This window comes from Drepanopeziza brunnea (genome assembly GCF_022702325.1).
Source record: "Drepanopeziza brunnea f. sp. 'multigermtubi' strain 214-2 chromosome Unknown ctg3, whole genome shotgun sequence".
Lineage (NCBI taxonomy): Eukaryota > Fungi > Ascomycota > Leotiomycetes > Helotiales > Drepanopezizaceae > Drepanopeziza > Drepanopeziza brunnea.
In genome coordinates this window covers 1,785,325-1,811,465 of record NW_027094066.1, presented here as the reverse complement: position 1 = coordinate 1,811,465, position 26,141 = coordinate 1,785,325, and the positions used below count along the sequence as shown (strand labels likewise).

At 50.9% G+C, this 26,141-nt stretch overlaps 9 protein-coding genes across 10 annotated transcripts; 3 read left to right on the top strand and 6 right to left on the bottom strand.

Moving 5' to 3' along the window:
• Nucleotides 1–609: 609 nt before the first annotated feature.
• L3040_002662 (uncharacterized protein) lies at nt 610–2,728 on the bottom strand (the record flags this gene model as incomplete). The annotated part of the gene is made up of 4 exons (XM_007290526.1): nt 610–1,839; nt 1,896–2,365; nt 2,422–2,569; nt 2,624–2,728. 4 exons carry the CDS (start codon nt 2,726–2,728, stop codon nt 610–612), a joined length of 1,953 nt encoding a protein of 650 aa, XP_007290588.1.
• A 1,178-nt stretch (nt 2,729–3,906) lies between these two features.
• Nucleotides 3,907–4,714, bottom strand: L3040_002661 (uncharacterized protein; the record flags this gene model as incomplete). Its single annotated transcript, XM_066155641.1, has 3 exons — nt 3,907–4,322; nt 4,378–4,582; nt 4,691–4,714. The coding sequence occupies 3 exons, from the start codon at nt 4,712–4,714 to the stop codon at nt 3,907–3,909; spliced, it is 645 nt and encodes a 214-aa protein (XP_066012621.1).
• A 2,675-nt stretch (nt 4,715–7,389) lies between these two features.
• Nucleotides 7,390–10,592, bottom strand: L3040_002660 (uncharacterized protein; the record flags this gene model as incomplete). Its single annotated transcript, XM_007290528.2, has 6 exons — nt 7,390–8,102; nt 8,207–8,885; nt 8,939–9,563; nt 9,716–9,893; nt 10,028–10,156; nt 10,265–10,592. The coding sequence occupies 6 exons, from the start codon at nt 10,590–10,592 to the stop codon at nt 7,390–7,392; spliced, it is 2,652 nt and encodes an 883-aa protein (XP_007290590.2).
• Nucleotides 10,593–13,146: 2,554 nt separating this feature from the next.
• L3040_002659 (uncharacterized protein) lies at nt 13,147–14,182 on the bottom strand (the record flags this gene model as incomplete). The annotated part of the gene is made up of 4 exons (XM_007290529.1): nt 13,147–13,260; nt 13,347–13,755; nt 13,856–13,964; nt 14,038–14,182. 4 exons carry the CDS (start codon nt 14,180–14,182, stop codon nt 13,147–13,149), a joined length of 777 nt encoding a protein of 258 aa, XP_007290591.1.
• Nucleotides 14,183–15,658: 1,476 nt separating this feature from the next.
• L3040_002658 (uncharacterized protein) lies at nt 15,659–16,660 on the top strand (the record flags this gene model as incomplete). The annotated part of the gene is made up of 4 exons (XM_007290530.1): nt 15,659–15,863; nt 15,941–16,012; nt 16,062–16,246; nt 16,301–16,660. 4 exons carry the CDS (start codon nt 15,659–15,661, stop codon nt 16,658–16,660), a joined length of 822 nt encoding a protein of 273 aa, XP_007290592.1.
• An 824-nt stretch (nt 16,661–17,484) lies between these two features.
• L3040_002657 (uncharacterized protein) lies at nt 17,485–18,483 on the bottom strand (the record flags this gene model as incomplete). Its single annotated transcript, XM_007290531.1, has 1 exon — nt 17,485–18,483. The coding sequence occupies one exon, from the start codon at nt 18,481–18,483 to the stop codon at nt 17,485–17,487; it is 999 nt and encodes a 332-aa protein (XP_007290593.1).
• Nucleotides 18,484–20,460: 1,977 nt separating this feature from the next.
• L3040_002656 (uncharacterized protein) lies at nt 20,461–21,948 on the bottom strand (the record flags this gene model as incomplete). Of its 2 annotated transcripts, none has more annotated exons than XM_066155640.1 (9): nt 20,461–20,584; nt 20,641–20,703; nt 20,773–20,918; nt 20,970–21,131; nt 21,255–21,279; nt 21,333–21,337; nt 21,389–21,507; nt 21,643–21,834; nt 21,942–21,948. In XM_066155640.1, the coding sequence occupies 9 exons, from the start codon at nt 21,946–21,948 to the stop codon at nt 20,461–20,463; spliced, it is 843 nt and encodes a 280-aa protein (XP_066012620.1). The 2 variants fall into 2 exon arrangements, with proteins under 2 accessions (XP_066012620.1, XP_066012619.1); XM_066155639.1 differs by lacking the exon at nt 21,333–21,337 and having other exon boundaries at nt 20,970–21,003; nt 21,057–21,131; nt 21,255–21,331.
• Nucleotides 21,949–22,635: 687 nt separating this feature from the next.
• L3040_002655 (uncharacterized protein) lies at nt 22,636–23,207 on the top strand (the record flags this gene model as incomplete). Its single annotated transcript, XM_066155638.1, has 4 exons — nt 22,636–22,666; nt 22,742–22,792; nt 22,851–22,968; nt 23,030–23,207. The coding sequence occupies 4 exons, from the start codon at nt 22,636–22,638 to the stop codon at nt 23,205–23,207; spliced, it is 378 nt and encodes a 125-aa protein (XP_066012618.1).
• Nucleotides 23,208–24,864: 1,657 nt separating this feature from the next.
• On the top strand, nt 24,865–25,910 carry L3040_002654 (uncharacterized protein; the record flags this gene model as incomplete). Its single annotated transcript, XM_007290533.1, has 2 exons — nt 24,865–24,923; nt 24,986–25,910. The coding sequence occupies 2 exons, from the start codon at nt 24,865–24,867 to the stop codon at nt 25,908–25,910; spliced, it is 984 nt and encodes a 327-aa protein (XP_007290595.1).
• Between the last annotated feature and the right edge of the window lie 231 nt (nt 25,911–26,141).

The following is a 26,141-nucleotide window of genomic DNA, read 5'->3' as shown; positions in this document are numbered from 1 at the left end:
TACAAACTGCTCTATTCTGTCCGTCCTCTACCCGTTGTATTCGTTGTATCTCACCCTCACCTATTCCTATTCCCATCGCTTGATTGGATTTTGTCCCAACTCGGCTCTCATCAGCTCATCAAGCTCAGCCCTCACCATCGGTTCGAACCCTCGAACTTGACCTTTTTCCAGCCACGCATACCGTACAATTTCCGAGTTTGCGCCCTCCCTCGACCTTTCTTTCGAGCTTGTGGCGTCGGACCGAAGATGCAGCTCAATAAAAAGCTCTAGCATCGACTTTCCACCTGTATTACCCCCCCCCCCCCCCCCCCTATTTATATTCCTATCTGCTGCTAAATGGTGCTTGTCATTTCTTTTCCTTTTATTGTATATGTGTGTGTGTGTGTACTATCGGTTAAAGTGCCAGAATTTACAAAAGCTACATTTCATCTCGCTACCTGAGTACGCTAGGCTATGCTATAATGCTACGCTATAATGGTACGCTATAATGCTATAATGCTGCTATGCTATACTATTCCATGCTACGCCATATATAAGAAACCCGGAACGCCAGATAACAAATCGCACTCCAAAAGAATCCTCTGGTTCCGTCCGTTCCGTTGCGTCGTGTCATAGGTATGTCCTCACGCTCGGCTCTCCGTTTGTCTCCCCACGGCAATGTTGACAACACCATGAGCGATCGACGCGGGCGAGACCGACGCACTCCAAGTGAAACCACTTGGTAGGACAATCAATTTTCGCACACCGGTTTCTCTTCCCGCCCCGGATCGTGCTCCGGCAGATGCAGTACGGTGTATAGTCCCCCGGCTCCGGGACGTCGCAGTGGCCGTGGTGGGCAAACCTGGACGCGAGACAGCTCTCCGAGCACTTCTTGTCCCGGCATCGCTTTTCCCAGCATTTGGGGTCCTCGCATTCCTTCGCCCAGCAGTCCTTGAGGCGGAACTGCATCATCGGCCCATTCTTCTTGCTGGTGAAGCAATCCTGGAGCTGGTACTCCAGCTTCGTCTCCTGTCCCAAGCCGAGAGCCTCATTACGCTCGCCAGCCGGGGGTCCTTCCGCCAGTCTCATGTCGTACATGAATACCGTCCGGGCTAGAGCAACCTCCAACTCCATATACGCGAGCTTTTTGCCGATACATCCTCGGGGGCCACGGCTGAATGTGCACAGCGCAGATCTCGCATGACTGACGCTGATTGTTGTCGACTCTGACGACCCTGCTGAATCTGACAACTGTGCTCCGGGGATCCAGCGCTCGGGCCTGAACTCGAACGGCGAAGGGAAATACCGTTCGCTGTGATGGATGGCGTAATGCGGTACTCCCACATCAGTGCCATTTGGGATGTATATACCATCGATCTCAATGCCGCCGTTACAGACTTCACGGGGAAGGATTCCACCGACGGGCGGCGAAAGACGCATTGCCTCATCGAGAACGGCACGGAGGTAGGATATGGGGCTCAGATCATCACGCATGGTGATCTCCTCCACGTTTCTGAACGAACTCCGCACTTCTTTCGTAAGCTTTTCGAGAGCGATAGGATTGTGGACAAGGTAGAAGAAGGCAGATGCGAGGGCAGTCGACGTGGTATCCGACCCTGCGATGATGAGCAGGTTGCTTTCGCCCCAGAGCTCAGTATCGGTGAATCCTTGGCCGCTGTTTCTGTGGCGGGCTTCAAGGAGGTAGTGGAAGAAGTCTCTGCGGTCTGCCACCCTTGCAAGTTTGGTGCGCTCTACGGACTGGGCTTTGCTGTACGCCATATACGCCATTCTCATCTTGTGGATCTTGCGGAAGAGAATCTTGTCGAGACCAAGCTTCTTGATAATCGGGCTAGTCCCCAGCTGCAAGAGTCAGCGCTATATAGGGGCAAGACGGGTTTGACGGAAAAGAGACTGACAATCAAATGCATACGGGCTGCACTTCCCATGAGATCAATCACCTGTCGATTCTCCTCATGCTCAAGCATACCAAACGCCTTTGCGAAGCACAAGTCACCCATGATATCGAAGGTAAGGTAATTGCACCAATCCGCAATATTGTGCACAACGCTCCATCCTGATTCCTCGCCGGGCTCCTCAGTCGCTGGAGGCTTGGCCCCTAGTTTTGAGCAGAAGTTCCGCACGTTGGCCAAGACGTACTTTTCCATATCCCTCAAGGCTTTGTCTGAGAAGGCCTGGCTAAGGACATGGCGTTTCTCAGAATGTGTTTTCTTGTCAATCGAGCTATGGGTATTGAACGTGTCCTTCGTAGGCGGAAACACGGAATAGAATTGCGACTTCTGAATGTTGTGATTCCTGTCGTAGATTGTTTTCAATGCCGAGTTGGTATTGAAGGAGACGCCGTTGGGACCAAATCGGAAAACGGGGCCTGCGAGGCACTGCCAGTTAATGCGGCGCACATAATCAGGTAGAGGAATGGCTGACCGTATTTCTCATGGCATCTCCAGAACTCCAGATGCCTGTCGCCCTTCCATGCATGGTAGAGCGAGTGCAAGTTTGTGATCTTCGCCAGGAACGGGCCTGGGATCTTGGCCAGAGGGTGGAATTTTAAGTTGTAGACGGTCAATCCTAACTACGTCCCATCAGCTATACGATCGACACTTCAGCGAAGACGCTCGGTACGTACAGAAAAGACCGAGAGGCCAACCATGAGTACAATGCCAAAAGTGAATGGGTTCTCCGTCAGCCATCTGGTCACCATCTCGATCAGCATTCCCAGTGTTTCCAGCATGTCGAGCTATTTGTTGTCAAGTCGCGAATAGACTGGTTGATGATGCTAGTCTGGTAATGAATCACTAGAAAGCAGAGAAGCAGGATAACAAGAATTTGTGGTGGTTTATGGCTTCCTAGTGATGGCTGAAAGTCGGTAAAGGTAACGATGCCGATGTTGATATTGACAGAACGGAACGAAAAGAAGAGGAAGACTAAAATTCTTAACGAAGATATCACAAATCCATCCAGCCAACAGTGGAGGAAGGTACAAATGGCAACTTAGCACCCGGGTAGACTCGCTCTTACCCCATGAGTCGACGGTCTTTGTCTTATGCCCGCCGATGAATCCTGAAAGCCGCATCGTAGTCAGTGAGCAGTCGGCTGTCCAGGAACGGGTCTGAATAGAGCAGATAGATGATAATGAATGCATTGCAATTAGGACTTGGCGGAGGAGGAGGAGAAACAGCAGATTATTGTCTACATCGCTGCAGATGTGTTTTCCTGCATTGATTTTGGTGAGGGTTGCGTTCCAGCAACCGCGCTCTCGAGTCGAGATCCGAGAGCCAGGGAGGACGGCGTAGGTCACCAACGAGAACAAAGCTCTTATAACCAAGCACTCGACTTCCGTAGATAGCAAAAGCAGATCAACTCTGTGCTATACGCCATTACAGCTGCAGAGGATGCAGCACGAAAGACGAGTCACGTGGTTGGAAGGTACGAAGCGGCTGGCACTTCAAGCACAATGCCCTAACTTGGACCTAGGCTACTCTTGGAGTTTGCGTGTATGGAGGAGTGAGCCTCACCATCAAGAATTCGCGGACAGCTGGGCTGCAATGGTAGCTTTGATAGCATCCTCCAAAGTCTCCATGTCCTCGGCATCAATCAGACCATTATCCCGCTGCTCATACAAGGTTCCCCCGGATCCCCAGATCCTCTTTTCCGTGTGTCCTCAAGGAGAATGTCTGTGTACAGAGTAGAGTGAAGACAGTAGCAGCTGTGTTCTTGTTGTCGTACGCTTCTTTCTCAAGCTCCCGCACTTTCTCGAGGCTACTATAAGAAATGTCCCATTTCACCCCAGTCTGCTTCTCAAACTCAGCGACGATTTTCAAGGGAGTGGTAGTGAAGGAGTTGGCTCGAAGAGCACGGTTGCGAGAAGCATCGGGGTGCATCAAGGCTTTGACGACCAATCTCCCAACACTACTTGCCGTTAGCACTTCGCCAGCCAGCCAGGAGGACAACGACTAGCTCGTTTGGTGTGGTCAAGCTAACCTTACCCTTCCCATCCTCGATGACCACGGCCTTCTTCTCCTTGACATTGAAGCATCCGATACCTGGTGGGTGTGGATTCTTTCCAAGATAGCCACCAACGTCTGCGAAAGGCCCAGTCACGACATACGTGTACTCAAGGTCTTTCACTTCCTTCAGCGCCGCCCGGGCCTTCAGTTTCTGCTGATGCGGCGGCTCGCTCACAGACTCGGGATCATATTCTATGTCGGTTCCGTATTCAGAAGGGAAGAAACGCTTGACTGTTGGAGCTGGCTCGGCCAACTCGATCCAGTTGTTTTGCTCTGCAATTACATTTCGCCCGACGGCGCTGATGATTACATGGACACCTACAGAGACCGTGTCAGCATCAGTAATCGTAAGTGAAAGATTATAGAAATTCACACCTTGGAATGCCTTCACCGAGTCCTCTGCCTATAATAACCCTCACTCCTTTCGCCCGCAGGTTGTTCAGCAGCCACGCCTTCTCATCTGTTGTACTCGGCGAGGTGAAGATGGCGATACCTCCAAACGAATCCTTTGCTTTGACAATCTGGTCGAGGATATACGAGCCAATATATCCAGTGCCGCCCAAGTCCAACAAGTTATCCTGTGCAATTCTTGGCGCTTTTATTCAAGGCTGTTACTGTACGTAGGATCGTGTGTATGTGGGATAGTCGCAATGCTTGTGTGGGATCCCGAGAGCTCGACGCTTTACATGTGTCGCCAGTCTGGATCCCATCATTGCAATCGGCACGGCATAGCATGGCATAATGGGCTTTCAAGCACGTCAGATGCGACAGTCGCTCTTCACAGGGCAGGGGCTAAGCCGTTCTAGACAGACAAGAGCCTAGATCCCGCAGACGTAGGGCGACTCCATCGTACCTGGCTTCTGGCATTAGTGCGTCCAAAAAAGGAGAGGCTGGAGCCAGTAGTGAAGACGTAGTATCAGCGAGCAAGGCCCGATCTAGTGACTTAGATACTGAGGCTAAAACTTCGGCACGGAACTGGGGGCAAGAAGTCCGAAAAAATTCACTCGTTCAAATATCCACCCACCACTCCTGCTTTCGTCCATCGGGGCACACGACTTTAGTAAGATCCCTTCGCTTACTTGGGTATGAGTGCACTTGCTAACTGGTGTCCTAACAGCGAACATTCGATTAACAACGAAACCGGATTAATACATACGCCAAGGTCGTTCGAACAGGATTAATACGCGTTATCGAGCTTTAAATAAACCCTACCCCGAGGGGGTTTTTCTAAGACGTACCCCACGGGTTGCGTCGGAGTTTTTGCTTCTTTTTCTTCTTCTTCTTTTTTTTTTTTGGTTTCTATAGAAGGGGGCGGATTTTAGCGTAGGTAGCTCAGCTTAGTTTTACTTCTATTTTGTTTTGCCGATCCGGCAAGCGAGAGGAAGTGGGGGTCAACTCAGGGGTAGCGGGGTAATCAAATCAATCCCCCTTCTCGCTCCAAACAAATATCAACACGATAAGCGAGCATCGTTAGATCTTTCGAGAACATGAATCAAGATGCCGTCTTGTACGGACCTCAATATACCAATTCCGGGGATTTCTATGTATGGGATGCAGATTCTCCGACGTTGCACTCTCTCTGTCTCGTAGAAGGTAAACCGAAATAGGGGCTGGGCCCAGCAAACCAGCTGCTGAAGGAAAGAGGGATCAGGTTCAGGCGCTTCCGGAATGCTCTGCGGACTGATGCCAGCATGACTGGAGTACATCGAAGTAGCCCGGAAGTATGATGATTCAATGATCAGATTCGAAAGTACACAAAAGAATGGACTCTCGCTTGTGACCAGCGCTTTTTTTTTGTTTCGTCAGCAGAAGTCCAGAACCCCGTGGAAAGCTGGTTCTAGAGTAGAAAAACGACCCAAAACCATTATCAACGAAAAGACATGCTGAAATGCTATTTACCTGGCCCGCCTCGTACCACGATACTGGATATCGGAAGGGGAAGATTATCTTCGTAGAGACGGTATTAGCCGATAGCGTTCTACAAATCTCGATAGCAAGAGATGACTCTGCCGGACCCAATAAAGAAAAGCGAGATCTAATGTAAAACAGAGTTTCTCGTCCCTCCTGTCACAGACAACACGTCACAACAAAGGGGAGCTCAGTGCAGAGAACGGCTCTCTATATGGGCAGGGACGCTTTTGGGCTCGGCTTGCCAAGCGTCTGCTCTTTTCTTACCTACACTTCAGGATATACATGCACGGTGTGCATTCAATCCGGGAGACGGCTAGAGCATAGAGAGACGGCTGGTGCGAAATCACCGGGTGCTATACCTTAACTTTAGAAGTTAAGACGGCGTCGCGTAGACGAGCCAATTGCCTTCTCTCTACCCACCTTGTCCAGCTCAGCTCAGCTCCGCTCACGAGAAGCTAGATCTCGATCGGTTCTCGCGATATCAACAAGACCAGCTAGCCGTGCCCAGCCAGGTCTCAGAAGCTATCGAGTAAAGTCGACGTAAATGGCAAGCAGCTTGCGTAATCCCAAAGCGAGCTTGGAAGTACACCTACCAACATATACCTACTTATACATGCCATTAAAGTGTAGTCTATAGGATTTCAACAGGCTAGTTTCTGTTAGAGTTCGGAAGAACAATATATCTCCAGTCTTCGATTAGCAGTACCTTTCGCTGCTGCTATTAAAACGTGACCTCCTACTACTTATAAGTATTAATAAAGTAATTCTTAATCGAGCGCTGGAATAAGGAGATGTTGAAATAGGCGACGAGCTATATCAGCTCGTCTTTTAATTTTGGTCTTTGAAACTTTCGTGACTTGAGAACGGGAGTGATTGAATGGCTTTTTTGATTAAAAGGCCTCTTGGCGTTTTTATGCGAGAAACAGCTGTATAACTTAAGCCAACTATGTGATTCTTAGCGGTCAAATTCGTAATTATCTTGTTTGCAAGGATCACCTAAGATTTACAAATAGGGCCTTTTTTTTTTTTTTTTTTTTTTTTTTTCCTTTTTTTTTTTTTTTTGGAAAGACGAAACTGCCTCAGTTGCCTTTTTTTCCCCTTCCTCCGTTTCCCAATTTGAAGTGACCATGAAAAAAGAAATAAAAGAGCTACAACCGCCATGAAGTAAGTAAAGTAGCTAACCAGCCACGCCACTTACCTTCCCTCACTCACCGTCTCGAAGTTGCCGAGAGGCATCAGTCGCGCAGTACACCTACCCTACCCAGGCCCATCCTACCCAATCCTACCTATCCTATCCCACCCCATCCCATCATCTCACAGCCAACTATCTAGCTAGCCAGCCAGCCAGCCACGTCACTACCGCGAATGATGGTTATACTAGCAGAGAAAGTAGTCTAGAGGAAAGCGTCTCCCTTTTCTGGCGCGTGTATACGTACAGAAGAATGGACTCTCTCTCTCTCTCTCTCTCACACACTCAAGTATAAATCTCATCCGTCAGCGCATTAAGCGACAGACCTTCCTTAGCAAAATCAACCCCATCCATAAACAGCAACGGCATCTCCACCAACGACCCCCTCACCCGCGCCAGCTCCTCCTTCAACTCGCGCACGCCGCCCGGAAAGGCCTCCTTCACCACGTGGCCGTACGCGTATCGGGCTGCTGGGACCTCCGCACCCCCATCACCGTCTCCGCCCGCGCCGGCACCGCTGCCGATAAACAAGTCGGCGAAGTACGCCTGGTAGTCCTCCCAGTTCCGCACCTCGTCCGAAGGGACGCAGTGGAAGGCGTTGTTGAAGACCCGCGTGTTGACCGCCGCCGTCGCGGTCCAGAGCTCGTCGAACTCGTCGGACAGGACGTCGCGGACGAGGAGGTCGGCCGGCGAGCCCCAGTCGTACGCGTTCTGCGGCGCCTGGTCGATCGGCAGGAAGTTGGCGTCGGGCCGGGCGGGGTCCTGGTGGGGGAGGAGACCGAGGTGCTTGCGGAAGAGCTGGCGGCGGAGGGACGTCGCGAACGCGGAGGCTCGGTAAGGCGCGTGGTTCATCTCGGACTGGACGGGCGTCGGGTCGGCGATGACGAGCGCGATTTCGGAGTCGTGGTCGCCGAGTTGCGAGCGGTCGTTGAGGTTGGCGCTGCCGCAGATGACGATCCGGTCGTCGGCTATGAGGACCTTGGAGTGGATGTAGAGTTCTAGACTGCTGTCAGTACGGTAGGGGGCGGTGTGGTGCTCAAGGAGGAAAGGAGGAAAGGAGGAAAGGAGGAAAGGAGGAAAGGAGGAGGAGACTCAGTCTCACCTTCGCTGACAAAAGCATCGAATTCCGCTTCTTCGGTTCCAGCCCACGGGATATCCGTGATCGAGGGACCGTTGTCCATGTAGCACTCGCTGACGCTGTCGTACTTGCTCCCATCAGACACTTGCGCTCCCGCCTCCTGATACTGCTCGTACGCAGGGTTCGAGCGGCCGTCGTAGGCACCGGTACCCTCGCCTCGACCATCGTAGCCAGCACCGACCATATCGTCGTGTTCCCGTCTCGCTCCCTCGTAGTCCACGCCACTGGCGTCTTGAACGCGCGACATGGCCGCGCCGGCGTTGATGCGATCGTAGTTTCTCAGGTTGTAGAAGCGGATGTACTGCTTCGAGTCGGGAACTCCAGCCCGCTCGATGGCTTCCATGATGCTGTGCCCGCCACGACAGATACTTTGATACTGGTATTCCATGATGGCACGCGTACCGAGACTGTCGTCGGCGTGGAGATCCCCGGCGAATGCGGGCACGGCTGGCATGCAGACGATGACTTTGTACTTCTCGCCATTCTGGTAGGCCCGGACGATGCGCTCGACGAGGGCGGCGCCAATCTGGTTCGAAACGGGGTGTTGCTCATCGCCCGTAGCGGTGATGAAGAACTGGTTTTCAATGTAGACGAAATGCTGGCTGTTCTTGATAACCTCTATGTACGCATTTTGAATCGAGTTCTGGATGATCAGCTACAATGGCATGCATTTGGGGAGGGGGGCTGACTCCTTACCTCCTTGGGAACGCCGTTGCTCCACTCAGTACAGCTTCGGACGAGCTGGATTGACATTCCGGTGTTGGATCGGTCTTCCTCGGAATCCTCAACATCGAACATACTGCCGCCGTCGAATCCACGTGATGAATCTTGGTCTCCTCCAGCCTGGTCTCCGGACATTGGTGCAGCATTCTTTCCGTTGGCCTGATAGTAGCCCTCTGGAATCTCAACGGGGTTGAAAGTCAGACCGGTATATCTGGGATCGTCCCGCACGTTGTATTTCTCTTCGAAAACAAAGTTCCACCGCTGCACGAAATGTGCTTTGAGATCCTCCACAACGGGACCCCGCACGCAGATGGAGATATCCGACCAGCCCATCCGGCCGTTCTTCGTGCGGTCCAGCTTGTTGTTTTCCCAGTTCGGGACATCGTCAAAGTCGTAGACTCGAGCATTGTTGAAGTCTTGACCTGGGAAGAGAGCCTGGCTGATGTCGGTGGGATGGGCATCGGCGAGGGGATGGGAGTTGGTATCCCAACGGCCAAAACACAGGTCGAGGCCGCCCATAAAGGCAATGCGTCCGTCCACGAGACACAGCTTCTCGTGATGTGCCCAGTACAAAACCACATCTTGGCTTACGCCGTACCTATCAGACCCGGAGTCAGCAAGGATGATTCTTGAGTAAATTTCGAGAGTGAATTGAAAGACTTGTAAGTGGACCATAGCTGAGAGTAATAACACCTAGGACACCAAGGGGATCAAAATATTGATACTTCAAGAACGTCTCCCGCCACTTACAGGGCTTTGAAGGTCTCTTCGGGGACATCGGCAAGCTGAAGCGACTTCAACGAGAAGTCCTTGAAGCTTTCCATAATCTCAGAGTGGAGGTCTTGTCCCCTCGGGGCATGATCCGGGTGACGGAAGACCGCGATGTTAGGGTGAAGCTCGAGTGCCTTCTTGCTATGTTCCGAGCAAACTGTTCCACCATCGTCGTCATCATCATCAGCGATCAGTACCGTCTACCTATCCCTCTTTCTCCCTTTCTCTCTCGCCTAGTCTCGCCTAGTCTCGCCTATAACATTCAACACGGGATACGAAGGGGGCACCCACGGGTCAAAATCGCCGAAACCTCCTTATAAACAATAACATTGACCTTCACCCCCCTCTCCGCAGCCGCAATCAGCAAGCGATCGACCCGGTAGTCCTCATTCTCCGTCGGCGGCCGTCTCAGATAGAGCTCTACTCAGCGTCAGGCCCATTCCCCAAAACAGGCCCGAGGGAGGGGGGGGGAGGGCAACGAAATTCGATCTTCGCATGTCATATAACAAACAACACATAGATACGTACCAGGGCTGAGCCACCAGTCCAAGATCCAGATGCTGTCTCTCGCCTCCTCCATGGCGACGGACACAGCCCACATGTACCCGCACCCGTCGACGAACCACTTTGCGTCGTTTCCCCTCCCTCGTCGGGGGGGAGCGAAGCTGCCGAACCGGTTAGGACTGCTGGCCGCACCGCGGCGCGCGGGGCCATCATCGGCTGCGTTCTGGAGTCCGAGAGGCGCGGCGCCGGGTGCGTCGTCGGCTTCGGTGTTGCTGGTGATCTCATCGACCTTCTTCTGGATATCGGACGTGAAGGTTTCGAGGGCGTTCTTCGCGCTCTCGAAGAACGACATGATGGTGGTGACGGCGACTGTTCGTTTATGGATCAGATCAAGTGGGCAGAGTCCGAGGATGGTGAGAGAAAGAGATCATGGTAGGTAGGCAAAGTTGTGATTCGCGAGCCCTATTGAAAGTAAATCGGGATTTTGAGGTGTCTGTCCTGTTCGTATTGACTTCCGTCTGGACTGGAAGTGAAATCCCTGAGTCTGCATATGCAAAAGCTTGCAGGGCGAATCAACAGCGCGGGCCGACCAGCCACAATTGGAGCGGGGGAGGGGTAACGTGGCGTCGAGCAGCACGAAGTGGGGGCCAAATAGCCGATGTTTTGTAAACAACAATTGATGGACAGTTACGAATGTTGTCCTTTATTTCCAAAGGACAATAGGGTCTTCGCACTCTCCAATTTACCTTTTTCTTGTAAGGGATACTAACCGCTGGAGAAGAACAGCCCCTGCTTAGATATCGTCTTGACTCTTCCCGGCTCTACCATGCCAGCGGACCGTCACCGGCGGAGACACGTTCCGCCCGCTCAGAGAGCAAAGTCCGAAGCCCTGAGCAGTACCTAGATGGCTGAGGTGGAACTTGGGATTGGCGGCGCTGTTGCCGCAGAGGGGGGAGCAGATTCTCAGTGCTTTGGCTTTTGGCAAAGCGATTTTGGCGGAGACGGATAGCTGCTGACCCTCCCACCAGAGAGCGAGTCCCAAGGGCTCTGGAAGCGAACCAGTCAGTAACAAGATATGCCGAGCTCGCATTTTCCCAGGAGCGGAGAGCAGAAGAGAGGAGAAAAGACGAAGCGTTCATTTACATTACTCAAGCTCCATCTCATCGTCACCTTCCAGTTCAACACCCGTAAAGTTTGTTCTGTGCACGTGATGCTCTGCTACCTAGTCACCCGCGCAAAACACAAATCAATTGGCTTCTTCCGCAGACCCCGTCTTGTACGATGAATCATCTCTCGTTCCTCGATCTGCCGCCCTACTCTCGTTCCGCGTGAAAACGTGGCTCATCTTTCGAAGTGCGGACTTCCAGTGGAGGAGACTCTCTCCGCGGCTTTCTTGACCACGGCTTTGTTATTTGCGCTGATGCCAACTGGCCGCCTAAAGAAGGACGCTGCACACTCCGCGTCTTCAAGAAGCGCGCATAGGTTCTTCGCAGGAAGGAAAATTGGATTGCGAAGACTAGCGCCGGCTAAGGCCTCTGGGGCAAATAAAGTCTGTAAGGCGCAGTCGAAGGGCTTCGGTACGAGTCGTTCTTGAAGTGCTATTAGTGTTACGGAACACTTACAAAGGGTTGGCATAAGATGTAAATATTAATGGTGTTTGCAAACCTGCTGCTCGACAACCATTTTAGCGACCAGTTCCTCTTCTCCAACGTCATTTGTGATGATACTTGGCCGCCAAACAGACAGCGTTGCTGTCTTGCTAGTGTTGTATTCTATATCCAAGCCTACCACGACTCGAGCTTCGCTATCTGACCCAAGAATATATCACAATACTCGCAACCAAAATCAAGCAGGGGTTGACGGAGGTTCAGGCCGTCTTTTCGAAAGCGAAGCCTGTTGATTAAAGACAGGCTAAAAAGAAAAAGGGTAAAAGATTCATAATATGAATATGAATTTATATATATATAAAACTCATGCGATCTGAATACAATCAGAGTGCTTACGCTTGATTGCTAGACGGCAAGCCTTCTCTCTGTTGCCCCGGAGCTTGAGATGTTGAGATGCGCTGCGATAGGAATTATTACTTTTCGCGCCTCGCCTCACTCGTTGTAGGCCTCAGCCTCAAGCCGAAATATCCACTTGTGCTTAGCTAATAAGGAGCACAGAGACCAGCTAGCGAAGGTCATACATACACCTAGGTAGGTAATCTCATAGCACCTGATTCCTGTAAAATCTCCCCTTCGTAGATTATTTATTGCTATTCATGTGAATTCATTCGCAATCGAACCTGCGGTATTTTTTTTATCGACCGTCAGCTGCATCTCTTCTACCTTTTCCAGGTGGAAGATCGTAAAGGTATTGTGCTCCATCAAGCTAGTTTCCGTAGTGGGGCAGAGCATGAGGGAATACCGGTACCGGTACCGTAGATAGTCGTTGGACCTTGGGAGTAAAGTCAATTTTACTACGGAAATTTAAGCGTCGCTAACCAAGCAGGAATACAGTAGCAGCAGGGCGGAAATGGACATCTGGCGATTTCACAAGTCAGATAGCCTAGCCGCACGAGTACAGTCAGTCTAGCTACTTTAAAGGAAACCTAGGCAATCTGGCATATAAAATAGTCTTTAAGTAAGATTCGTAGTTTTCTGGAAAAAAGGAGAAGAAGAAAAAAAAAAAGAGGCAGCCGTGATCGAATATGAAGAAGTCCAATATTTACAACTCGATATTAATATTTAAACAAGAATAGGTACTTAAGTAGTAGGCCTTTATGTCTCTCCATTTCCAAAGAGCCCGTGGACACCTCCAACCCATCAAGACATCAGCTCGTCTATTCGAGAAAATAAAAATTGGTCGTCAAAACAACAACAACGACCAATCGCAGAACTCAAGTAATTCTGAACTCTACCCCTCTAAAAAGCAATTGCAGCAAAGGCGGCACCAGCAACCAAGGCCACCACAGCAGCAAGATACCCCCGTCCTCCGCTGGCAGCGGCAGCAGCACCGGTAAAGACCATATTAGTGCCCTGTGGGTAGTAGAAAAGTCAGTAAGCGGTCGCAGAGAGGGGGTGAAGGTTGGGGGAACAGGGGAAAGAAAGCCGGGGAGGTTCACATTGGAGCTAGGGGGAGAGGCGCCGGTCGAGTAAGGTATGTAGGCGCTGGAGACGAGGGTGGGCGTGGGGGCGAGAGGAGTCGAGACGGCATCGACGGGAGGAGGCGAGACGGCATCAACGGGAGGAGGCGAGACGGCATCGACGGGAGGAGTTGAGTCGTCATCGGCGGGGGGAGGCGAGACGGCATCAACGGAAGGAGTTGAGTCGTCATCGGCGGGAGGGCTTACTGGCTCTGGGGTAGAGGTCAACGACGGAGACGGAGACGGAGATGGAGACGGAGACGGGGCCGGAGCCGAAGCCGGAGCCGCAGCCGCTGGCTCCTCAGGTGTAGGCTCTACCGAGGAAGCAGGCGTAGTCGAAAGCCCGCAGCGGGTTCCGGCAGCGCTGAGAGTGTTCCCGTAGTAGATCCTAGAGAGAAGAAAAAAGGGCGTAGGCAGTCAGTGATTGTTTCGTTTGAGAGACTGTGTTTGATGCACTGTATGATATTGCAATCATATGGGGTCATTACCAGATGTTCTGGTTGTTGGGGCCGGCACAGGCCAGACACGCCGCATAGTCGTTTTGGAAGGCCGTGTCGGTACATGCGTTGGCTCCTCGACTCTGAGTCACGGCAGTTCCTGTGGGCGAGGAGGGGCGGTTAATGGATGTACAGATGCAAATGAACGTAGAGAGAGGACTGGCGCGGCTTACCACAAGAGGAGTGGCAGGCGTATAACGGGGTGCCCGGCTCCTGACGCTTGAGCAAGGCCACCTCCCATTCCTCGGCAGGAGCAGCGACGGCGCAGACGGCACTGATCACGGCGGCCAGAGCCAGGAGAGATCGTGGGGCCATCATCTTGATATGAGATCGATGGTAGTGTGGGGGCGCACTTGAAAGCGAGTGACTGGACTGTTGATCCTGGATAAGCGAGTTCTGATCTGATCTGCAGTTCCAAAGAGTGATGTATGAGTAGGCTAGTTCTTCAGTGCCAGGCTACCTGCTTATATACTCATCCACGAAAATTGTCCGGTAGAGAAGATGGGGTAGGTAGGTAGTAGTACGGACAGTGTCGTCTCGACCAGGGCCCAGGACCTTGTCGAATTAGTGCTGGACTTGGCTGCGCATTCGGAGATGGTGCAAGTGAATATTGGAGCCAAGTAGAGTAGTTACAGGTGCGCAGGCTCGAAGACGGTGTACCGGTACTCTGTAGACAGAGCCTGCAGTCTATTTCCAGAAACAAGAAGAGAGATGAGGGAGTACTGCACAAAGAGAAAGGCTGGATAGGTTTAGAGTTGCCTTGCCTGCCGGACGCGCCGAAGAGTCAGGCCAGTAAGGGGAGGGGGAGCACTGTTGAAGCTCGTCCATGGTCCGATGCGATAACAACGTCAACTTACTACGTGCATGCGTAGGTAGGTAGTCATGCGGGATGCCTGCCGGACGAGATGGAATTGCTGCTGCTGCTCTTCCACTTTCTCCAGAGCCTTTGGTGAGCATACCCTCCGACCTGTATGGTATACCACCTAACTGTATACCTCCCTCCCACCATTGACTCTCTTGCTGTAGAGTACAGACGAGCATGGGAGATTTGAGTCCTGCAAATCCTGCTACCCGTGAGGCATTTTCGGCTTAGCCCAGCCCAGCCTACGGAGACGGTCACGGCAGCCAAGCGGGTTCCTCTCCACTTCTTAAACCTCCATCGTGTGTCTGTGTCGTCGATTGGCCCGAGTCGAGTGGAGTCAACTCGTATTGCCCTTATCAGATCCGATCTTGCGCATGCGGCCTTGGTGCGGTGCGGAGGACATCCAAATAGACTTTATAGATTGATCGGGCGGGTGATGGGCCACTGATTGAACAGCGCCATCTGATCTGATTAGATCCCTAGGCCGGCACCGGGCGGGTGCACAGTCGTCAAAAAATCTCGGCAATATAATATACTCCCATCGTGGTACACATCGGTGCGTTTCGACCTGCGGATGTATTGGGGGAATTCAGTTGGCGCGTGAAGCATTCTCTCGTAATGAATTGCTCTCCGGGAAAAGAAACTCTCAGGTTCACTATTGCCTTACCCGAATGAGAAGCAGCCGACATTTCCTGCCACCACAAACAAGCGGGTGCAGCGCGCCAGAGAGAGCTCTTGGTCGGGCCTGGGCACTGCATGAATGGCTTGGTAAACAAAGTGGAAAAGGTGTGGCACATCTGGTTGCCGGCCGAGGGAATCCAGTCGCAACGCCGTCGTGTGTCCCCATAAATATCAAGAGCCGATACCCTCACTCACGGTGGATGTATTTCACACAACACTTTCAGCAGCACATTACTTGAACATCCATCATCATGTTGTCCACATTCATCGCCACGTCTCTCTTGGCTCGCTTCGCGTCTGCGCAAGCAGTGCACGGTACAGGTGCTCTGGGAACTACCATGGGCCCAGTTGCTTTCCTCTGGCCTGCCGACCGGGCGTGGGATGCAGCCCACGACAACAACGGACCTTGCGGTAGCAATGCGCCTATTGTGAACAGAACCGATTTCCCTCTCGGAGGTAAGCTGGAGAAAGAACCTCCCCCCTCCCCCCCGCCAACGAACATCTGGGAATGACGACTAACTCCTTCGACTTAGCCGTCGGATCCATCGAGACGACCATTGCTGATGATGCCTATAACATGGCTGTCCGCATCGCTTATGGCAACAGTAAGAGACAACCCCATATTCCGATATGGCTGATACTGATAAGCCATAGACCCTACTACCCAAGATCAATTTCAGCCCGTCATTGGCAACGTCGCCGAGCTCGAACCAGGTCACCAGTGCTACTCGGTCTCTACCGCACCTACTGCCACCCCAGGATCGAATGCGACCATCCAGCTCGAGTACTGGGCCGACGACAGCGGAACCCAGGAGTCGTTCTTTGCATGTGCCGATGTCGTAAGCTAAGTCTCAGGTTCTGTTGACACTTCTCCGGCTGACACCAAAGCTTAGACGTTCGTTGAGGCCGCTACCTTCTCCCTCGAAGTCCCGTGCTTCAACGTCACCGAAGACGAGTTCATGCCAGTAGATCCTGCCTCTCCAACTACCCCAGCTACAACAACTCCCGTCGACACACTTGTTTCTGCTGACAAGGACGACAATGATGATGATGATGATGATGGACTGAGCACAGGAGCCAAAGCTGGCATTGCTGTCGGTGCTATTGCCGGTGCTTTGTTGCTTGCAGCAGCTGCTTTCTTCCTTATCAGACGTAAGCGCTCTGCTGCGGCCAAGGAAACTGAGGCTCTGCCACCCATGGGCAAGGTTTCTGACGCGGCTTCGATCGGTTCGGCCCAAACCGCTCGCGGTTAATCTTCCAACGACGCATGGAGGACTGTTCAAGAAGGACATCTTGGAGCTATGACGGCCTGTGGCATGTTTGAAAGGACGAAATTCGTTTCTATGGAGGTGGGCCTGATAGCTCCGGAGTCTGGGTGGGTTCTGGGTATCGGGTTTGTAATTGATGGCATATTTGGACGGCGCGAGGGTACGGAAACACACAGAAATTCGCGACACATAGCGGTAATTACTGGCACAGCTGCCAAATGTATACACATGAAAGGATACGATGTTTTTGAAAAGATAATGGAGAATACTCCTGGAAACATTCCTGATTGCTGGTGCTCGCACCAATCGGGCGCATTCTGTGACCTTGTATCCACGGAGTTCGGGTCAGATCAAGTAGAGGGCTTCATCTGACAAGATTTGATCATCTTCCGCAAAAATATGGTCGACCACCCAAATTCCTTGAAGTTGAATATAGGGGCTTACTCGATTGCGCTTCAAAGTAGTGGGTGGCTGGCGATGGCATGCTTGGACCAACGTTTTGCATAAGACACGGGTATGTATCTGCCGTCGCAAATTCACCAAAGGACTTATGTCGGTCGACAATAGTATATTGGTTTTCGATTGGCACCTATTGATTTTTCCGAATTAGTAGACTCTCAGCTCCGGAAATATCATCAGGGCTGGGTGTATCTTACGACCACGGGCGTAGGACCTAGAGCGTAGAGCGTACAGAGTTGCCATTTAGGCAAGTCGAAGATTGTAGCCAAATATGCCATACTCAGATGTGGCTACCCCGGGTACAAATTGATGACTGTCTTGTATGTAATCCTCCTATCTCGTCAGACTGCTCACTTCCTAGTCTTCCAGTACTCATCCAAGACCTCCTGTGTAACGCAAAAAGCCCAATGGTGACATGTTTGATGCATCACAGGGCTGACCTCCACCTGTTCGTCATCTTCACCGTCATCAAATACGTCTCTGACGCCTGCGGCCACATATTTCTTCAGCAACATCCTCCTCCATCTGCCCGTTGCTCCGACACATTTCTTCCATCTCGAAACTTGTCTCTCGTCATCCTCACACCGTCTCCCCATGTAAAACCGGCAATACCACTGGAACCAGCCACGCACGTCGTATGTATGATTGATCCAGCCAGCCGACTCCCATTCCTCGATTGATTGTCCGCAAGCGACCTTGAACTTGTTGACGTCTGGGTCGTACGTGGGAGATGTGAGATACATGTCGCTATTAAGCCCTTCGGTCCATGCAACAGGCAATTCTCGATAGTCGTCTGATATAGTTACGCCCAGTTTCTTGGAGTAGAGAGGACGATAATATGAACCGCCAAAGCATCCCTCGCGTAACACCTCTTCTGGAGATCTATTCGGGGTGAAGTCCGGATGGGATTCAAAGTGGAACACGCCGGCTTCGTCGCGCGTTGGGGCAGGCGCTGCTGGCTGCCATGCGGCCCAGGACCTTTGTAACTCTTCCATGTCTGCTGGAGACATGGCCAGTGTTTTTGAATCCTCGCCAACCTCCGTTTTCGCGGACTTGTCTGCTTTTCTTGCTTGGGTTGGGGGCTTTCTGGCTCTGGTCCCTGTCGGGATCTTCGAGAGCGCTTCTTTATCATAAGTAGGCCGCGAAGGCGTTGATGCTATCCGAGCAGACGATCGCGAGGCCGGCACATTAAGCTTTACCGTGTCAGTCTTCCTCTTCTTCTTCGGCGGTTCCGCTGTCTTCGATTCAACGTGTATCGTTTTGGCTTGCTGGGTCAGGGTGTCGAGAAGGACACTGTTGCGCGTGAGATTCGCCAGTCGGTCGGTTTCGAATCCATTGATACCTGCCATCTTTCTGTGCGTTGGTATTCTTAGGTTAGCCGCTCTTTTATTGTTGAGATAGAGGATCGATCACGTCGTTGTCGTCGGGTTGAAACAAGATATGATAAATTGTCGTCATCGGGGGCAAATCACGAAATCACGAAATCACGAGACAGCTGAATTAGGTCAGCATTACCTTTTAGTAACCACCTATACCTGTCGGTCTTGTCAGGCAGCTTCTTCTTCTTTGTAAATCAGAAACATCTTTTAACACATGATATATTACTTTCGAAAGTCCTTTTGAAATCCTCTTAGAAACCTTATCTTTAGCTAGCATGGTTTCGGCCGCTTCAAGAAACCACCTGAATTCGGGTCTTTGTTTGTAAACAAGATTCCACTTCTCGTTCTCGCTTGTGGGAACCTCAATCCTTTGGGTTCTTGCCATCAAAATCTTATGGGCGGTAACTGCAGATTGGAACACGAGCTAGACTCCTATCCTCTTTGGCCTGGTGACCCAACTATCCTAGCATTCTACCTCTGGATCCATCGAACTCATTCGCAAACACGATGCCGAGGTCTCCACTCTAAGAAATTCGAATCTAGGACCCGCCTGAACAGGACCTCTCAGTGCCCTTCCTCACGCCCTTTTGCTCTGATTTCAACCATTATGTAGATAGATATCGATGTTTCTTTGTTGCACGTCAGTCCGTATGATAATAGTAGGTAAAAATTCACCTTTGATCAAAACTTCATCGCCCTATCTGTCAAATATCCGGTGGTATAATTACACCTCGTCGTCCTTGATAACTTGAAGGTGGCACAAGTCATTCATAGTTCTGCAGTAAGCTCAACGGCCACTGGAGGGAGAGGGGTCTTTAGTAGACGACTAAGAATGTAGAAACCTACCTTGGCGCAGTTGACAAGGACTCTGTAAAGATCGTTATTCCACTCGTACCTGTAAGGTGCTTCAATTTGCATGTTTCGTAGATACCAATCACTTAAAAAGCCCATTCTGAACATCAAGATCACAAGGTGCTAATGATGGATAATGTACAATTCGATATTCGATACCTCAAACCCCTCAGCAGTCCATTGTCCCATTGAGTCCGTTCCCAAAAATCACACCAGGGCCACTAAGCAGCGTCCGAAATCACCACATCACCAGGCAGAGTTCCTCCCTTCCCATTTGTATGTGGCCAATTCCATTCCAGGACCGCTGTGCAGGCTTTCATCTTCTCATCTCAAGTTTGGCGTCTCTGAAGACAGGCTAGTGTTGATATCATACGTCAGGCTACCCAGTGTCAGACTCTGAAGGTTCAACTCCATGACCGACTTCTTGATGATATCGGGTGTATCTTGGTGGAAACCTGTGATCTGCTTGTTTACAATCAGACTGTTGATTGCAGCTGAAGAACTGCGACCGTAATCCCAAACGACTGTGACATCGTGACCTTTTACGACGGAGCACTCGATTCAGAGACAGTCAGAATTCTGTCGGGGGAGCAAGATATTTCCGGCCGCAAGGTCGAAAACTTCGAACTTCGAGTTGGTTTTGATGTTCTGAGTCCCATGCAGTTCTTCTTAGGAAAACACAGAGAGGGTCTTGGCAGCTCTACTTGAGGCCTAATGCTATCAAAGCCACTTAAAGCGCTAGCATTAAGCTTTAAGTAGAGCTGCTAAGACCCTCGCTGTGTTTTCCCAAGAAGAACTGCATGGGACTCAGAACATCAAAACCAACTCGAAGTTCGAAGTTTTCGACCTTGCGGCCGGAAATATCTTGCTCCCCCGACAGAATTCTGACTGTCTCTGAATCGAGTGCTCCGTCGTAAATCGCAGCATCTGAGGATGAGTGAAGGTTTTTGTACAGAGTGCTAGCCTCGATGCTGTACGCAAGCTCCATCTTCTGCAAGACAAATCGACCGATATCGGTCGATGACCAGCCGCCATTAGTAAGCATATGATGTTGAACCTGATACGCTAGGCTTTACCTTGCGTTGTACGCAAGGGTCATTGGGGCATTGACGGAAGAAAGATATCGGAAAGGTTTGCTTGGTCCTGATATCGGGCCTCAAGCAGAGGTTGGTCGAAGTCATTCTCCTTGTCGACGGTACTGGTATCCTCTACCTTATTTCTAGTGATTTTCAGCTTCTAGTACCTTCATCGAGCACAATAGCGGCGGGTGCTTACCTTTTCTTGGCACCGTTGCCCGTGTTGTCCATGAGGACTCCACCCATAGGCTGATCCCGAACCCTGCAGAAGAAGAAGTCAGCAGGCAGGCTTAGACTCTAATGCAAGAAAAAGAAAGGAGTGCTCACTCACTGGTTTCTAGCTCGGCTATCCCTCGATCCTCCTATATCAATGGCACCCCGACGGCCAGCTCCAAGCTGACCGCCGACTCCGCCGACTCCACCGCCACAGTTGAACATCATATTGTCGGGTGTAGAATTCGACATCCCTTCCTGCTCCTCCTCGTTGTTAGCCCGGTTATCCTCTCTCTCTCTTGCACGGTCCGGTACCTTCTGAAAGGCCCACGTGAATCCCATGTCCCCCCTGCGCTCGCCGAAAGCCGGATGAGCCATGCGGCGGCATTGGCCTCCGTCGACCTTGCAATTGCAGTACGTGGTGACGCCGAGCTCCCGCTCCCGTGACGTGATGTTGCCGCATGGGTTCTTGTCAACCTGCATGAAGGTGTCAGTCGAATATTATATTATCAGGTATAGACCTCGATATCCCCTCCTCCTCCTCCTCTTCCTTTTTAACCCGACTCTCGCCTTCTGCCTCTTTGAAATCTGCGTTCTTACCCTTTGCGCTTCTCGTATTGACAGACTTGAGTCTTAAAGGAGGGGCGTTCAGCTTCTTGATCTGTTCTGGTTACAGACTTTGACTTCAGAATTAGTAAAGTATATCGAAGCGCGTCCTTGAAGGAGTCTCTTACAGCAGACCGAAGATTTATTCCTACTCGAGAGATTAAGAGTCTCCCACTCTCTTCCGAAAGGTTGTCTTCTCGCCGGACGTGCCATTCGTCTGCACTGGCTTTCGTCGACCTGGTTTTCCCTTATATTATAGATCAGTTAGTATGTACGCGTCTTCTGGATATTATGGAATCATATAAAGGTCTGGGGAGTAGAGACGAAGTGATGCTCAATGACTCAAAGGGAAGGAGAGGTGGTGTTTTAGAAATTGACTTACCGGCGAGAAGGTTGTTATCAGTTGGCCATAGGCCACTGGGGTTATACCCGGGGGCATGCAGTGACGGAAGAGGGATACCAGAGAGGTTTGTTTGGCGGTCGTCCGCACTGACAAGCTTCATAAAGTCGACTTGCCAGTTGCACAAGGAGCTGGTAAGACGGGCCAGGACAGCTTCTTGGAGAGCAGAATTAGCTATTGGTATCGTTAGCCCACATCTCTCGGCAGATGTGTATGGAGACGCCCCGACTGTAGATCGATAGAGCGGAGTATCCTGAATACAGATGTTAGGAATCAGTAACTTACCATCTCGACGACGTCTTTAGATAAGTCCTCCGCAGCAGCTCTGCTCAAGACGCGAGGAATAAAGGTGGTCTTGTCCTTGAGGTGTTGTGGTGTTGTGGCCAAGTTGGAGAGTAAACCGAAAGCTCGAGGATTCTTAAAGGGTGAGAATTCGGCCTGTTAGTCACGCGACCACTAGCTCCGAGCAAGGATCGACGCGTGATAAACAGGGGTTGAAGGGATATAGACAGCCGGCTTTGTGGCTGGTGATTCTAAAAGCATCTAGCTCCATCGATAGCAAAGCGTATTCACCAAGACTCTTAGTCTGCACCGTTTACAATATATGCACTAGTGAATATATGAACGGAAGAACCCTGGGTTCGTGATTTATAATTTAAATAAGCCAAGCCAACAGTAATGGAAGAATATCGGTCTGTTTGTTAAGAGTGTTTTATGAAGCAAATATATTGTATTCAATCCTTAGGTCATCTGGACAATAGGCTCCTACTATTATTTGGTTTGTTCTAAATTTACAAAGCTTTTACTAGTCTTTTATTCGATTCCTTGGTTTCTAAGCGCAATAGATTACGGGCCGAATAAAAAAGATCGGTACAATATGTTATCATCACATTGCCATGCAAGCCGTTTAGAAGTTCAACTATCATCTCAAAAACACGAGTGACTGAGCATTTTCTCTAACACGATATCCCGATTATGCTTGTTCTAGAAGGCCACTATCCTTCTGGTAAACGAATATACGCTGGATCTAGAGTTTCTGAGTAAGAGAGGACACTCAGAAGGTGCTGTACGTCTACTGCAGTAGCGACAAGGGAAAACACCCGGCCTGATGATGATCGCATCTCCTTACGCTGTCAGCCCCCCCTTCGGAGATAGATACGAGACAGCTAATACCTATGATTGATACATAGTTTTTGAGTTCCGCTTCCATCATCCTCCGCGTATTCCTGTTCTGATGCTCGAATGCCCAAATACCTTGGCACCCTTCAACATCAAGACCATTAAGCGAGAGGGAATAAAGGTGAAAGGGCACGTGCCACCGTTGCTGTCCGATTTCCCCCATGGATGCTGACTACAAACCGCATTATAGATTGGATTCGAAAACGTCAATTGGAATAAAAATTCATGATTCTTGGAGGAGCAAAGAAGACCAGAAGTCGAATACTTACGAGAAGAATATGAGAACAAATAATCTGTCCGGGATGCATTTGAGGGAACCGGAAAGCACAGGAGGCGCCTTTCTGATTGCCGAGTACAATTTTAAATAATTGGAAAAGATTGGACTGAAACTGAACTGCTTGGTGACATGGTCAATGTTGTTTGCCCAGTTGGGATATCATGCTTGTAAATCTGCCAAGTGTAAAGGTGACCCGAGATTGTTAGCCATTAGGTAGGTCTCCTGGCGAGAAGGAAAGATGACCGGAATCAAGAGCCAGGACCAGAAACCGTCATGATAGCAGATGTTGTAAGTTAGGCAAACCTTGATGCTGGCAGCGGCGAAACCTGACCGTGCTTTCGCTCTTAAGATGCTTGCAATCCCATCAGCCAAGGGTCCCTTACTCCACCTCCTTCGAAGCAAGTTTGAATCTGCGCGCCTTTGAGTCTTCGCCCGATATGCTTTTCTCACACCTCCCAAAGTTTCTAATCAATTTGAAGGTGCAAACAAGACATGTATCCTAGCCGATGATCACAACTTTTCAGAGTCGCGGGATGACCTCTGGATATTGAGCGAATGCCGACTTGCTGTTTCTTAAGGTCACACTCTCTTCCCAGCCCGAATATGAGGCTCAAAAGCAGCCACAGAGAGTTCATATACCGTTTACAAGCCAATGACCTACCCCATCGTCCCTTTATTCGACCAGAATGAGGCCAGAAAAATGGCCCTCAACATCTATCTGACCCTCTTCACATAAGTTCCAGGTGGAGACGAAGGACCAACCCGCTTAAGAACTTCAAAATAGATGTTTTTTTGTAAATCAATGGCATCAAGAGAAGCTGGTCGCATAAAGGCTACCCATTCTAGAGACAATCCTCATCAATATTACCAATATCCACTTGAAGTTGCGACTTCAACTCTCGAGTTGTACATGCGCGCGGATTGTTAGCTAGTCACGCTCCTCTCTCTAGCTTGACATTAACATCTATACTCAACCTTTGGCTGGCATCTCTACTCTTGTATAAGTTTCCACCGATAATAGTTCGATTGAGACATCGTTCGTCAAACCCAATGGCAGACCAGTGGCGTTTGCAAGCTTCTACCCTCTTGTAAGCGGCATCTCAATCAATAAATGAGCAAGAAGCTGCAGCACTGAGAATATCACCTTGGGCGATGTGCTCTTACTGTATATAACTATATCGAGTGGTATTGACGTCAACTCTATAGATTGTAACCTGGGAGGCAAGCCCTACTAAAAGGATTGATCTCTTGCTTTCCACTTTCCACAGGATTTATCGGTCAATCACTTCCCTATAAGCCAATTCACTTCTTACTATTAGCCTTCAGCTACACATAATATTTTTCATCTTGGTGTCAAGACCCTTTGGGAAGGAGTTGTTCTTACTTTCACCAAATCAGGACAGAACCCGAGCTTCTGCCGCTCGTCCATCCAAGTTTAGCGCGTGAGAGCAAAAACACCCAGTGATATCCTCACTTTCCTCCAAAGTTGAACCGCAACTTCAACTTGAACCTCGCGCCACATCACTGACGCTTGGGATTCGACCTGCGCGCAGATTCGAGCTCTCAAGCCCTTGAATCCAGGAAATCACTTGTCCTCACGCCATCAAGTACGCGCCTCGTCGTCCAGTCGGCCATCTTATCTCTCTCTAGAGACTCTCGAGGATTCGATCTTCGTGCGCTCTCCGCTTCCTTCCGAAGATTCCCTACTTTGCAACTGATCTGCTTCACAAGCTTCTCCCAGCCCAAAGATGGCATTGTTTGTACCAGATTCCTTCCTGCCCATGACCCCCGACCAAATCACTGAAGCGTGAGTCTCAAGAGTCTCTTCCCAAACTGAGGACCCTGTGCTAACTTCTACTCTCCTCCCAGTCAGCTCCCTCTTACGTACAAGCCTCTCCCAGTGTTCGCAGCCCGTCGTCTCCAGACGTTCCTCAGCACCGGAACCGACCCGAACGCATCCTTCACGATATTCAGCAGGCTACCTCTCGAGTTGAGGCGCAAGATCTGGCGCTTGAGCCTTCCCGAGCGCAATATCATCACCATCTACACTGAGATCTGGGCCGAGGACAGAGGTTACACTCGCCGAGTCTACAGCGCCATCTCGAGCAGACTTCCCCCCGCGACGCTGTTCGCGAACCGCGAGTCTCGTGCGGTCACCCTCGAGCATTACTCCCCCCTCTTCACACAGTGCGAAGGCCAAGGCGGCGACCGCATCACCTACATGGACTTCCAGATCGACGTCCTGCGCCTGGGAATCCTGGGCTTGTGCTGGGCCAAGTCAGTCCCCGGCGTCGAGTTCGATCTGCGCAGAGTCAAGCACCTTGCCGTCCCCGGCTCCGGCGAGCAGATCTCGTACAGGGGCCACGAAAATGCAGCCGTTGCCTTCGAGAACTTCCGGAATCTGCACACCCTGTTCTTCTCCACCTGCCACCAGCGCGGCGCGGCGCACCTGTACCGACCTGCTTCCCAGTGGCCCCGGACCTTGGCAAGCCCTTTCAACTGCGGAGACAAAGAGGACGAGATTGAGGATGGCGTGGACGGCATGCGACCGATCGAGCGACTGCGCATCTGGACAGTCTGGCAGCGGCTGGAGAACGGCGGCCTGGAAGGTTTTACGAAGCCGGAGATCGTCGTGCGCTTGCACAAAGAGGACATTGCGACCTTTGACCGGAGACAATACCTGGAGGATTACCACGAGGAGATGGAGAGACAAACGGAACAGCTGGAGAGGGAGCAACACGCCACCGAGGCAGAGAGTATGATCGAGGCGCTGATATGCCTGGCGTTCTCTTGATGGTTCCATGGTGGAGAGGTGTGTAAACGCGGTTCGTGAGCTGCCAAGGGGATATAATCTGCAGAAAGAAAGTTCGCTATTTTCCAACGAATGATGAGTCGAAGATAATGTATGGCATAGATCTCCTAGAGTTGCCCCAGGCTAGCTAGCAACAAGCTTCCAAACTCAATAAGCTGATAGAGCTGCAAACCCAACTAGGCAGTTCTCTACCCCGTACGTTCCGGAGCTGAC